Source organism: Lentinus tigrinus (genome assembly GCF_003813185.1).
Source record: "Lentinus tigrinus ALCF2SS1-7 unplaced genomic scaffold L226scaffold_7, whole genome shotgun sequence".
Classification (NCBI taxonomy): domain Eukaryota; kingdom Fungi; phylum Basidiomycota; class Agaricomycetes; order Polyporales; family Polyporaceae; genus Lentinus; species Lentinus tigrinus.
Window position 1 is genome coordinate 178969 of NW_027137916.1, and position 13697 is coordinate 192665.

The 13697-nt window shown below is 56.5% G+C and overlaps 5 protein-coding genes across 5 annotated transcripts; 2 read left to right on the forward strand and 3 right to left on the reverse strand.

Moving 5' to 3' along the window:
• Positions 1 to 85: 85 nt before the first annotated feature.
• Positions 86 to 1918, reverse strand: L226DRAFT_532847 (Aldo/keto reductase). Its single transcript, XM_067680345.1, has 10 exons — positions 1785 to 1918; positions 1698 to 1731; positions 1570 to 1640; positions 1403 to 1510; positions 1276 to 1329; positions 1165 to 1211; positions 983 to 1108; positions 680 to 929; positions 360 to 579; positions 86 to 301 (listed from the first exon to the last, which is right to left on the reverse strand). The coding sequence occupies exons 1-10, from the start codon at positions 1827 to 1829 to the stop codon at positions 228 to 230; spliced, it is 1029 nt and encodes a 342-aa protein (XP_067537396.1). The 5' UTR covers positions 1830 to 1918; the 3' UTR covers positions 86 to 227.
• Positions 1919 to 3898: 1980 nt separating this feature from the next.
• On the forward strand, positions 3899 to 5068 carry L226DRAFT_459499 (NAD-P-binding protein; the record flags this gene model as incomplete). The annotated part of the gene is made up of 4 exons (XM_067675518.1): positions 3899 to 3991; positions 4044 to 4328; positions 4396 to 4734; positions 4796 to 5068. 4 exons carry the CDS (start codon positions 3899 to 3901, stop codon positions 5066 to 5068), a joined length of 990 nt encoding a protein of 329 aa, XP_067537397.1.
• A 306-nt stretch (positions 5069 to 5374) lies between these two features.
• On the reverse strand, positions 5375 to 7579 carry L226DRAFT_601969 (CNH-domain-containing protein; the record flags this gene model as incomplete). The annotated part of the gene is made up of 9 exons (XM_067685688.1): positions 5375 to 6030; positions 6087 to 6208; positions 6263 to 6360; positions 6385 to 6483; positions 6540 to 6707; positions 6767 to 6852; positions 6908 to 6985; positions 7041 to 7464; positions 7526 to 7579. The coding sequence occupies 9 exons, from the start codon at positions 7577 to 7579 to the stop codon at positions 5564 to 5566; spliced, it is 1596 nt and encodes a 531-aa protein (XP_067537398.1). The 3' UTR covers positions 5375 to 5563.
• Positions 7580 to 8357: 778 nt separating this feature from the next.
• On the forward strand, positions 8358 to 9312 carry L226DRAFT_504721 (uncharacterized protein; the record flags this gene model as incomplete). The annotated part of the gene is made up of 4 exons (XM_067677998.1): positions 8358 to 8384; positions 8448 to 8580; positions 8643 to 8746; positions 8809 to 9312. 4 exons carry the CDS (start codon positions 8358 to 8360, stop codon positions 9112 to 9114), a joined length of 570 nt encoding a protein of 189 aa, XP_067537399.1. The 3' UTR covers positions 9115 to 9312.
• Positions 9313 to 9912: 600 nt separating this feature from the next.
• Positions 9913 to 13475, reverse strand: L226DRAFT_521557 (Pkinase-domain-containing protein; the record flags this gene model as incomplete). The annotated part of the gene is made up of 4 exons (XM_067678710.1): positions 9913 to 9934; positions 9990 to 10375; positions 10432 to 12993; positions 13050 to 13475. 4 exons carry the CDS (start codon positions 13473 to 13475, stop codon positions 9913 to 9915), a joined length of 3396 nt encoding a protein of 1131 aa, XP_067537400.1.
• Positions 13476 to 13697: the final 222 nt, after the last annotated feature.

Genomic DNA, 13697 nt, shown 5'->3' on the forward strand with positions numbered 1-13697 from the left:
GGGCATATATATGCGTTTGACCACGAGCAGGACAGCCGCGTGGGGGACTATCTCGACGTATCCACCGGAACAGACACAATCGATGTCCGCTACGTAACGCTGATGGTCATTCGGATGCACACATAGGGAGAACGAAATAAAACATTCAGTTTGGCCACCACAGTTTGGGAACCGTATAATACATGGCATAATGCTTGATCGTGCTTCCTCTCGTCTTCGTGTTCCGTTCAGTGGAAGTACGGCGTCGCGTACGGTGACACGGACAGCCACGCCTCGTCTAGGACCTTCAAGACTTCCTCCGCTGCGAAAGATGCCAAATCAGCATCCCATCCCACTGAGTCGAGTTAGAGGAGACTCACGCAGCGGCCCCTTCTCCAGATCGATCAAGTTCTGCTCGATGTGCTTCGTGCTCGACGCCCCGATCAGCACCGCGTCCCCATACTCGCGCTTCATCAGGCTGTGGTGCGAGATCCAGCGAAGAGCGATCTCGGCCATCGTCAGGTTGTGCTTCTCCGCGACGGCCTCAATCGTGGAGAGCGCACGGAAGTAGGGCTCGTTCCAGTAGCGTGCGCGGTAGTTCTGGGTTGCGGTCGCGGGATAGCGTACAATGACCACAGCAGAACAAACCCGGATGTCAACACAGCGAAGGTATGTAGGACAAGATGGAAACGAGACGCACCCTGCCCTGGCCCTTATTCGGGTCGAAGCGAGAGCCGGGCTCGACTTCATCCTGCAGCGAATGGTAGCGTCCAGTGAAGAAACCACCGCCGAGCGGGTTGAACTCGTAGAACGCGATGCCGAACTTGCGCAGGCACGGGAAGAGCTCGGGCTCGACCTTGCGGTGGATCGCGTTGTAGATGCCCTGGTACGCCGTCGGCTGGATGTACCCGTTCGCCCTGCAGATGCCGACGATCTCTGCAACCTCCCATCTGTGGCCGGGCGTGTCAGCTAGAGGAAGGGTTCAGCGGAGACTCGGACGCACGCCATGTAGTTCGAGATGCCGAAGCGCTTGAATTTGCCCTCCTTGTAGAGCTCGTTGACTGCCTTCATAGTGACCTCGTACGGCGTGCTGCGGTCCGGCCCATGGAGGTACCACATGTCGATGGAGCTACCATCCCAGCGACATCAGTCTGTGAGCATGGGGGCGAAGATGGTAGTACGCACTCGGTCTGCAGAGCCTTGAGAGAGATGTCAAGATACTTGCGCAAGTCCTAGCGTAGAGGATGACACTCCAGAGTCAGGACGGCGATCTGCCAGACGAGAGGCCCATCTCACCTCAGGCGAGTGCGAGATCCTAGCAGAGCCGGTGCTCTGGAAACGTGCATGCGCCTGGGTGACAAGCACGGATGCCGAGTTAAGCGTGGGTTGGTTATCGGGGCACGCAGAGGCGTGTCAGGCTTACAACGTTGGGATAGAGCTTCGTGTCCATGACGAGCCCGCGTTTGTTCCAGTTTATCTTGCCGAGATACTCTTCGCTCGTACCTCCCGTGTACGTGCGCGCAGTGTCAACCTGTTCGGGAAAGCATGAGCAAGGCGCGACTATCAGTGAGGCTTTTCGAGCGGGCGCACCTCATAGTGGCCATGCGCTTGGAAGATGTCGAGGATCGCCTCGACTTCCTTGAGGTCGTTCACGCGAGCACCTGTGGTCGTGAAAGACAGTCAATCTAGCTTCGGTCCTGGCCAGCCGGTGTCCCGACCTTCCTTGCCCTCCTCCCCGAAAGTCATCGCACCCTGGGTTATGTACTCAGCTGACGACAAACCACACGCATCACATCAACGCGTACCATGACAATGTTGAGGACGCTCGTTTGTTTGTCTTTGGACGCCATGTTTCGTACTCAGGTCCTGTAGGCGTGTGCGCCGATGGTGGGAGTCGGGACGCAAGATACACAGCTGGGGTCTCCGCCATTTATAGCGCGGAATGGACGGATGTGCGTCAACGTTAACGTTCAGATCTCAGACCTTATGATGACAGAATGACCTCGGACCGTGCGCTCTCACGGGTATTGTGCCGACCGGCGAGTGAAGATAAGTATCACAATTGTGCTCTTGACTCGAGGTGAGTATCAAAACGGTACATGCTGACTCAACTCATTTTGTGCTCATGTTGACGGCGGATTATTTACCTTGGGGCTCTGGGTGACGCATATCATCCATGTAACGCTTATCCTCTTGCACAAGGAGGAGGATGCCAATTTGGAGATGATTGACGAGACAGACATCAGCCTTCGATGAAGAGCGGGATGTCCTTGCGGGCCTTGGAAGGAAGTACGCCCATCTTCAAATTCGATAACGACGTTAACGTTGCACCGTTTTATGCTTCCAGCTCGTGTCCCTTCGTTGCCTAGGCGGACTGAGGAGAAGGTTGGCCTTAGTGTCGTGACGGTTCGTATATACTTGAGTGCGGAGGTCCAAAGATAATCTGAGTCTCCCCTGCGCTTCAAATGATTTTACTCTCCGATTAATCAGTAAGCACATTAATGGATGACCGCGCTTATGCAGCTCTAGTACACTGGCAAGTCCCGATTAAGATCGACTATTATCCTTCCGTCACCAAGTCCGTGCGTATTTCCACCACCCGACCACTCGCGACCAATATTCGGTCAGGGCGGAGTCTGGCAAGCATATCCGAGGGCGGCTCGCCGCTCTCTATACTACATGTCAGCCCCGTTGGGCAACGTTCAAATGGTAGTAAAGGGTCGGTAATTCTTCGTTACTAACCGATCCATACTACTAGTGAAATGAGTGTAGGAGCTCATTGGCATGGCACATGTATAGGCTCCCTGCAGGAATCTCCACGTCTCCTAACATTGTCTTCACCCTTCCTTTCCCGCCATACACCATGTCTGAAGACGCGAAGGAACTGTGGACCTCAGAATGCTGCCCCATTGAGCACTATTTGCGGCTTCACCTAGCCGCAAAGGTTCTGTTCAAAGACTCGACTTTGTCCGACGTCACTCCACATCTTGGTGCGCAAAGGCACCTGCGGGTCCTGGACAGCTTCGAGTAGCATGATCCTTCAACGAACCCTCGGCCGCCACGAATCCGGGTGTCTTGCGCGCACACGCGATGCTCACGAGTGTTCTACCCTTGAGCGGAATGGTGTCATTGGATATCGTGCTAGATCCATCTCCATATCCATGGCTGACCTTCGGTGTCGGCGTATCGACGTCACTGTTAAGCTTGCTCGAACACTATGAAAACGCGATACTCCCTCAGGCTCACAACCTGGAGCTAGGATGCGGCTCGTACATGAATTTATTAGGAGGATGTCCCATTGGCGTCACAGGCGCATGATGTGGCGTACTCTGTGTAATGTAAGTAATTGTACCTATAGAGATCCTGGATGACTATCTTTAATACGACTCGGACGCGTTCTCCTTCCTCAAGTTCTTCTTCTTCTTCTCTCCCTCTCGCGCCTGACCTTCCAGTGACCCATACATACTCTCGTATGTATTTGGACCCCACCACCGCCTTACTCGCCATGTAGTCGCGGGAACTGCACCTAGTATGCCTTGTTCGTCATCTGTCTTCGTGATACCCTGCGGCAGCGGACGTAGATACCGGCTCCAATACATCGAGGTGTACTGCGTGAAGCGCGGATGTCGCTGTGACTAACTAACATCGGGGCCCGAGCTGCGGTGGCCCAGTGAGCAAGGTGGTCGGCCAGGATATTGTCGACCCGTACTATTCGGACTTCCCAAATGTAGGATGCGACGGGAGCTCCAGACCGAGATATTCTGACAAATCGATGCTCATATGAGGTCAATCCCGACGGCCGGGTAATTGGAGCATGGCACCGTCTTCCGTGAAAGTCGGAGTCCATTCGTTCTGTGCAGTATAAGAGCAGCTGAGCGAACGCACTGGAACCTGCAGGGAACCCACCTCTATCCACGATATGCCTACCAACAAGCCCCTCGTCCTCGTCCTAGGCGCGACCGGTGTTACCGGGCAAAGCATCGTCGACGGACTGCTCAAGTCTGGCAACTTCGTACGTGCACAGCTTCTTCAATCCTTCTGCACAGCATCTAACTGCGCAACAGCGCGTCGAGACCCTCATCCGTTCGCAATCGGTGACGAAGCCCGCCGTCGAGAGGATGCGGACGTCCGGTGTCGAGATTCGCGTCGGAGACATAACCGAGGACTACGAGAAATTGAAGGAGCACCTCCAAGGCGTCGACATCCTCATCAGCGCCGTCGATGCCCGCGTCGTTGGCCAGCAGCGGGAGATTTTCCGAGCAGCGAAGGAGGTCGGTGTCCAGCGCATCGTCCCATGCGACTGGGCTACCCCGGGCGACAAGAGGGGTGTCCGTGTCCTCACTGACGTCGTGCGTGATTTTGAAAGCCTGAGTGACCAAGATGCCACAGCGCTCACCAGAGTCGTTCCTTCCGCAGAAATTTGATATTCGCGAGTACGTCAAGGAGCTCGGCGTTGCGTACACCATCATCGACGTCGGCTTCTGGATGCAGTTCTTCCTCCCGCTGCCTCTGCGCAGCACCGTCCCGCCGGAACTCAAGGCCATCTCCTGGTCGTTCTACGGCGGCGGCGAGAGCAAGAACCTGCTGACGAACCTGCACCACATCGGCATATGGGTCGCGAGGATCATCACCGACCCAAGGACTATCAACAAGTCAGTTATCATCTGGGAGGACGAAGTGTTGCAGAAGGACGCACACGAGCTGGGGGCGCGTCTTTCGGGCGATGGGGATGCACTACGAGCCAAGCGTATCGAGGTGCGTGTCTCATCCTCCAGTGGTGTCGAGGGACCTTGCTGACTTGTTACGCGTAACGAAGCTGTCTGAGGATGACATGAAGAAGCAGATTGCCGACGGTCAAGTGTTGTATGACAAGGATCCGATGGACTTCAAGTTGTCCACCCCGCTCATCTGGGCCCAGTACATGTACAGCATGCACTTCCTGCACGAGAACACGCTCGAGAATGCGGAGCGCCTGGGGTACCTCGACGCGCGCAAGCTCTATCCCGACATCCCCGCGCAGTCACTGGAGGAATATGCGAAGGAATTTTACGGCCTTCCGGAGCCAGGAGTTGTATTTGCTCGCGAGTGAAGGACGGGATGGTGGTGGATCCTGATTGTTCAGTCGGAAATCTTGTGTATCGCCCGGAACCAGCATGGAACGAAGAGCTTGCATCTGGATGGATTGGCTCAGTCTGATGTGGCATCTGTGATGAATATGTTACTTAGTAACTTACTTGAGCCAAACTGGATATCGCAGGACTTTGCGCAGACTCTGTGACAGGAAGTGAGCACAAGGCTGAACGCAGATCGACACGACACGACAGACCTTCAAGCTTCAACCATGGCCCACAAATCGAAAAGAGATTGCGAGAGAATGAGCGTAGACCTGCAGACTATGATGCACGGTGGTATTGGACGAGGTACACAAACACACTACAAGCCGGCACAAGTCGGCACGATAGCAAAAGTCAAAACAGTTCGATCGCACGTCTAGATGTTGGACAGCACGAGAATAAGTTACAATCCATACAAGTACAGTCAGTCCTTGGATTGTGGTATGGGATGTTGCCGAAGCTGACATGTATCATGGAACATACGCAGGCAACGTGTCCGCCACACTCAGGAGCGACGGCGAGTAGCGCGTCCCAGGAACAACAAGGCGTTCGGTCGGGGCCAAGACGACCACATGCTGCTGCCTTGGCACGCCGCGCGATTGTGACCGCGACCGCGACTGCGAGTGGGCCGTCACCGAGTACGACGCCATCTCCGAGTCGTCCAGCACTGCATGTATGCGCGGGGTGCGCGGGTCCTCGAAGTCGTCAAAACCCTCCTGGTGGACGATCCCACGGCCGTCCCAGAGGCAGCGGATGTCGAGCCCGTTGATGACCTGCGCGAGGCGCCCGGACTCGACGTGGCGAACCTCGATGAAGGCGGGGGTGAAGAGGACGATGTACGGCGGATGCCAGGCTGCATGGGATGCGACGCCTTCCCATTCGATGGTAGGTGGTGAGCGAGACGGTGCTCCGCGCTTGTCAACATACAGACCGTACTCTGCAAGCGACCCCATAAGCCAACGCATGGGAGTTGAACGGAGTGAGAGAACTGACCATCATAGCATAGTAGGAACTCGTCTTCACGTATGCGGAACATCGCGATTGGCTTGGACGTTAGAGGTCTCTTGCCTAATCTCCTCAAGTCCTCATCGTCTGGGATGGTGGCGCTAGAGAAGCTGCGATATGCCGTTTAACACTGATGCATCCGTTCGGCGGGTCGTTGGACATACTCTGACAGGTCCATGATCTCGAAACCACGAGGACACAGGATGCAGACTTTGGTCTTGAGGAACAGGAGATCATGCGAGTCAGATGGCACGAAGAAGTCCTGCTCAATTGGTCAGTCCCTTACTCCGCAAGCTAGGAATATGCCGCTTGCCTTGAAGACGCTGAATCTGTTCAGACCTGCTGAAGGCGGTAGCGCCTCCAATATACGGAACACGCTATCAAGCTGTGTATCCAGAACGATGAGTTGCAGTCTGATGCGATATATTGCTCATTACTCACGCCCTTCCTCTGCTTCCAAATGATGAGTGTGCGACCGGCTTGACGGCCGACACTGAAGAAATGGACATGCCTATCTGGGCCGCTGAGTCTGTGCAGGCCAAACGCAGGATCCTGAGAGTTCGCGCCATGAACGTGCACAACACTCTCGATGTGTATCGCATATAGCGACTTACCAAGGGCAAGGATCAGCAACATGCGGCAGTATGTATAGAAAATGAGTACAATACCTTGTCAGCTAGAAGTATGAAGAATCCGTACTCCTCCAAGAATGCAATCTGAGCGATGAATCTCAAGGAGATGACACGCTGTATTGCTGCCCATGAATATGCGTAAGAGGATATATAACGCCCGATGACGAGTACACTCACATTCTGGTTGGTCCGGCATCCCTATCCACACCCCATCCTCACTGCCAATAGCTACGAGGTTTCGACCATCCTTGCTGGCTAGCTCATGGTATCAGGCTTATTCACAGGGCTTGCAGGTCATTCGAACACTCACTGAATGGAAGAGTGCACGAGATCTGCCCTGTCACAAGCCCCGGTTGGTGGGAAGGCGCATCCTGGCTCGTTGCAGTTTCCGTGGTGATCGTTTCAACCCTGAACACTCCTTCCTCTGCCTGTATCATCTTCCTCGCTGCGACAGCCTCACGAAGTCTGCGCCTCCACTCGTTACGCTCATCAAGGGTGCTCGCATACAACGTGTACGAGCCACCATGCTTGCCATGACAATGGAAGGAGAGGGGATAATAGTTCGGGTTATTGACACTGCTGCTGTTGGGATTGATAGAGTCGAAGATGTGATCAAGCGAAGAAAAAGCGTCTGGGGAGTCGCGCCCACTGCGCATCATGCGGGAAAAGGTATTGCTTCGTTGGATGGGTCGTATCGTGTTGCTGGACAGCTGGAGAAACTCAAGGCGTACTGGCTTTGGGTTTGATCGCTCAACAACGCAGCTCGTGTGCATTGTGCACCAGAGAGGAACTCACAGGCTTCCACACATGATACTTGACACCGTTTCCCTTCCCCTTGGGCTTCGTCATGACCACTAGTTCATGCAGTTGTAACACCTGATCACGATGCACGAGCAAGGGACGTACGATAATTATCGAACAAGATGACCCACAGTTCCTTCCATCCATTGACGCTTCTCTTCAACGGGTCGTTCTGTCTGAATAAGGGGCCCGCATGGAGGACTTGCCGCACTGGATTCGACAAGTCCAGATCCTGCATGCATGCACTCTCCACTCAGCCATGTCCAGCATCCGAGACTTCTCAAACTCACCACGACATGGATCGCCTCGAACATGAGCCTGTCCCGGTACCATTGCACCTGAGCATGTCGATCACGTCGTTCAGCCAGGATCGCAGATCCACGTTCTCCTACCGCCGCATAAGAACCGAAGGGATTGGAGTAGGAAGCGAGTGAATCATACCTGCGTGTCCACCGTGCTGTTCCGTCATGGTGCCTGATGAATCCAGACCTCGCCGAGTCCTCGTGCGTAGCTGCGTCGTCCTCGTCGTCGTTGTCGTAATCCAAGTTCGTAGGCGTTTCCGGGCTCGCTCAAGTCATGATACGCAGCTTGACGCTATCAGTGGCAACGGGCAGATGCCAGCCGTCGTAGGAAGTCTCGAGAGCGCTGCACACAGCCTTGACCAGAGATGAATGAAGTCACCATCGAGGCCGGAGATGCTGTCTGGAAACAAGCTGCAGGCGTCACTGTCACGAGCTTCCGCGCTGGGCCGGCCGCAAGACCCGCCTCGGCTCCTTCTCTTCCGCACTTCGCTTTTGTTTCCTAACTACCACCTTCTTTCCTCAACATGGGTCGTTGGACTCAATATGACGAGGTGTGTGTGTGCTGTGTTACGTGGCGAGATGCAGGACTGACCGCTATGTGGCGATTCGCACAGGATTCGTACCGCCTGCCTGAGGGCATGAAGCGGGTCGGATACGACTCCGACACTGGTAAATACTACTATCGCAACAGCGACGGCAGCCTCTGGGAAGGTGCCGAGGGGGCTCAATATGGTGAACTGAACCGAGGTGCGTCCTTTGTAGCCCTGTCTCCCGCGCAGGGCATTGCTCAGCGCTTGCATCCTTGCCAGTCTCCCATGCCCCCATTGCGATCGGTGTACAGGAGGAACCCTCGGACGAGGAGGCAGAGATTGGTAGCCGTGCGGACGGCTACACGCCGCTGCCTGTCGACGCGGTACGTCGGATCTAGTTTGAGACCGCCACGCCTCACTCACACAGCGACTGCTATCCCTCCAGAACGGCACCGTGCGTCACACAGGCCGCAGCGACAGCGCGTACCGTATGATTCTCCCCTTCTTCCTCATGATCGCCGTCGTTCTCCTGCTCGTCATTCGTCTTGTGCATTCAACCACCACTCCCAACCCTCCTGAGGCGATCTTGTGCCCAGGATCCAGCGAGGTCTACTATGTGTCTCGCGGAGACACATGCTGGGACCTCGCGCAGGCCCACGGATGTTCTGTCGACGACATACTCAACGTGAACCGGGATCTACGGTGCGAGTCCCTGCGCCCTGGTGAAGCTGTTTGTCTTCCCAAGGTGTGATATGTGATATCCCCATCCTATCACCCTGTACATTAGGACACTCTTGGATATTGTACTATATGCATGGAATTACTGATCCTGTTTCCCATTTTCGCGGTCGTGCGTGCGTACCGCACTTCAATGGTGCTTCGCCGTTATTGTCAATGAGTGGGTCGTTATTGCCATGGATTGTGAGCCACAGGATATAGGTGACAAGAGCGTGGTATATTTTGCGGATTATAAGCGTATGCAGGAGGGACGATGCTGTAGTCGTGACATGGAGCGTACGTGCTGGATCCACGGGAAGACAAAAGAACGGGGGGATATATCATATAACGGTGCGGAGAAAACGAAGCGCGAAATAGACACGGGGGTGACGAGCGGAGCGGCGTCCATGCGGGAGCGGGAGCGGGAGGACCAGAACCGGGACCAGGCTGAAGGGAAAGCAGACGCAGAAAACACCTCCTAACACCACCGAGACCTACAGAGTTTACCTGATGAGCGGAATGTACAGTGAGATTAGGACCGAACACGGAAAGCGGGGAGGGGTGACGAGAGGCGGGGATTCGGGAGCGGAGATGGAGAGAAGTGGGAGAGAAAAAGTCACAAGTGTGGAACCGAGCACGCGGAGGGTGATTAGGGATTGGCCATACGAGTAGAGCGACACGAAAGTGCAGAGGCGGAGGTATTGACACATGTATGTATGTTGTTGAGGAACGTGGGAGTCATGCCGTACCAGAGCTATGCAGGTATATACGCAGAGGTCGGGAGACAGGCGTATGTCATATACAACCGGGGCCTTCAGGAGCACTTGTGAGCTCACCGCTGGAGGTCGGCGCGTCTGCAATAACATATGTCAGCAAGCACAACATTGGCAACGATCCAGGATCACTCACTGTCTAAGGGTGTCGTACAGGAACTTGTAGCTCCGCAGGTTCCCCTTCAACCTACGAATATCCAAGCTGTACGTGTCGTCGAGACGGTCGAGACGCGTCAACTCTACCGAAAACCGGACCTCGTCACCAGCGTCCTGCTGGGTGTCACCATAGATAGTGTCGAGACCGATGGGCGAAGCGGCTTCCGAGCTCGAGCCGGGCACAGCGGCGGCAAGCACCGCGTCCGAGCCCGCGTCGGACTCTACCGACGGCGACACCTGGTGCATAGTGCCCGTGGACACCTGCGACGACTGCCGACGCATGAGCAGCCCCCTAAGCATCCCTCCAGTCGACGACCCGAACGACGAAGTCGACTGCGAAGGGACAGGCAGACCACGCTTGTCGACCTATGAAACCAAGTCAGCATGGAACAGTAACAAGCGAATTGAACACAAACACATACCCCGTTCGACGCAGCCGACCCGACGATCGTGAACGCGGCCAGGCTTCCTGAGCCATCGCGCAGCCCCAGACCCGCCCGCTTCCTCTTGGGACGAATGCACCTGTACTTGTAGTCGTGCTCGATGGCGATGTCGATGCCCATGCCTTCCAACACGGCCTTGACGTGCTTCATGACCTCCGGCGGCGAACCAGTCGTGATCGTCGTCTGGTCGACGGCACCGTGGTGCACACGCAGGTTGACCCTGGCACCTCCGATGCCCTTGAGGACCCGGTCGGTGAACGAGTGCGGCGCGAACGACGCATCCGAGGGGGTGGCAGTGAGAGGCAGAGGCGAGTGCAACTTGTCCGTCGCAGGCGCTGTGGTCTGAGTGTTGAGAGCTGCAGGGGCAGCGGGCTGAGTGCGCGACGGAGCAGGCGTCGGACGCTCCACCATGACGGGCTTCTCGATCTCGACGTCGGAGATGTCTCCGCGACCCTTGCTCTTGGAGCGGAACCACTGCATGACCCTGCTCGCCTTGACGGTCGAAGCAGGGATGGGGACGCGTTGGCCCTTCCAAGTGTTCGAGTTGAAGCCGGCCTGCTCTCCAGAGCGCAAGACCTGAGGAGTCGTAGGCGGTACCATATCGCCCTTCGGCGGCACGGCGGGAACAGCGTCGGGAGTGCGGGCCTTCTCCGACACGTCCGGCTTCTCCTTCATCGGCGTCTCCGGGGCCTTCGTCTTCGAGCGCGGCTTGATGGAGCTGCGGATTGGGGCAACCATGACGGTAAGGGTGTTTCGCCTCGAGGTCTTCTTGCCATTGACGGTGCCGCTGGGACTGAGCAAGGACGCATCGGAGTTGGTATTCGGCGTCGACGTGGGCACCTGGACACTGGAGGGACGCCGAGTGAGGTCCTTGAAGGAGGAAGGGATCGCATCCCTGACCGACTTCTGGCTCTGGGAAGGCGAACGCGAGACACTTCCGTTCGTCTGCTCGGTGCCATTGCCAAACATCTTCGAGATGCCAATCTTGTCGATAGACAGTCCCTTCCTGTGTCGGCTCTTCGACGATCCTGACCCGCCGGAACCCGAAGTGCCGTTCTGCGTGCGCTGCTTCTCCTCTGCAGAAGTGACTGGAGTGACGGGCGGCCCAGTGACTTCGATGGACACCACAGGCGCAGCCTCTGGTGCCGGAGAAGCCTTGGGAGTCGCATGTTCAAGAAGCTGGCGAGATGCCGACGAGGGCGTACCAGGAAGAGGCTTCTGGATCGCGCGAGGATCGATATCGAGCGACTGCTTCTTCGTAGCACGCTCGGAACGACCAGTGGACCCGTTGGTGTGAGAGCGCTCCCGTGGAGGCTCCGGCTTCGACTCCGACTCGCCATACTCGACCTGGATGGTGTGCCTGTTCGGAACCCGCGATCTCTTCGACTCGGGTGAAGCGGTCTTCGTTGGCGCGTACGAAGCGGGTGGCGGGATAGCGGGCTTGGGGGAGGGCTCGCCATCGACCTGCATGCGGTCGTCTTCGTGTATGCCGTTTGTGACATCTACGGGGACTGGCGCACTCGGAAGGGCGATGGACGGAACCTCCTGCGATGGGGAGGGGGCGAAGGGATCGTCCTCCAAGCCAAGAGGGGATGTTGTGGGAAGTACGATCGCAGAGTTAACGCCACGTCGGCTAGAGCTCGCAGGAGCAGAAGTCTCGTACAAGAACTCGGGCTGAGCCTGCTGAGCGTATCTCTGGTCGCGGTGGCTGCGAGAGCCAGAGGGAGAGGCGGGAGATGAGTAGCCCTCGATGCGTGCGCTCTGGCTACGCGCCATCTTGGTAGCAGATGCTTCCGCAGATGCAGCTGCGGCCTTCATCTGCCTCTGGTAAGCCAGCCTCTTCTGGTGATGTTGTTCGATGGCCGTGCGCTCTAACTCAGCAACACTCTTCTGGAAGAGGTGAGCATACGGAGCGAGCCATCGATGCGCCATGATCGTGGGGAGGTCAGCACGGCGGGCAGGATCCGGAACAAGCATAATAGACAGGAGGTCGCGAGCTTCCTCGGAGATGTAGTCGGGGAAAGAGAGGGGAGTGTTGACAATATACTTGTACAACAAGTTGATGTTGTCACCGTCTGGGTTGGCAGGGTCGTCGTCAAAGGGCAGATACCCAGCCAACATAGCATATAGGATGACTCCGCACGACCAGATGTCGACGGCAGAGCCAACATATAGACCGTCGGAAATAACAAGCTCTGGGGCAGCGTAGCACGGGGAACCACAGCTTGTCTGCATGAGGTCGTCCGAACGGTGCTCAAAGCGGTTCGCGAAGCCGAAGTCCGTGATGATTACGTTCCGGTGACGGTCGAGGAGTAGGTTCTCGAGCTTGAGGTCCCGGTGGACAATTTTCTTTTGATGTATATACCATACGCCGGAGATGAGCTGCGAGAACAACTTGCAGGCGTCCTTTTCCCGCAGGAAGCGGTGGGCGAGAATGTGGTCGAAGAGCTCACCCCCAGACGCGTACTCGAGGATTATGCCGATGTACTTGTCCGTCTCGATCACGTCGTACAGACGGACGATGTTGGGATGTTTGAGAGTCTGACGTCCACAGTCACGAACGTCCGGATTTAGATCGAAATGAAGGACACACGCACCCGTAGCACCTCAATCTCCCGCTCGACCTTGGACATCCGCACGCTGGAGTCGATGTTCCCCCGCCTGATCAACTTGACCGCCACTTCCTCTCCCCACTGCATGTGCAGCCCCAGCTTGACCTTGCCAAACTCCCCTTCGCCCAGCGTTTGCAGGAGCAGGTAGGGCCCGAACTTGGGAATCGTCCGCCGTGGGTGCGCTGCGGCATACTCGAGGGCAGCCGGATGCGAGTAGATATCGCGATAGCCTGGTTGCTCCTCCTGTTGAGCTTGCGACGTCACAACATTGTGCGAGGCGCGTTTCCGACTCGCCGACTGCGAGTTGACGGACGATGTTGGCTGTACGGATACCGGCCGCGCGCCGTGTTGACGCGACGGGCCAGGCTGGGAGCCATCGGGAACTTGCAGACTGGCAGAGAACGTGTCCATGGAGAAAGGGGATGGGGACGGGGATGGGAGATGTGCAATCCGAGGAAGATGAACCAAGCTGAACCGGCCAGACGATGTGAGAAAAGATGAAGAGGGAAGACGCTGGGTGAGCGCGACGACGTACGACTCGCTACGAGACGCGCGACCAAGCAAGCTCTCCTGTCAGCTCCGGGAGTGTACACGACGACGACGATGGTGTGGTTGTGCTCGTCGTGGGCGACG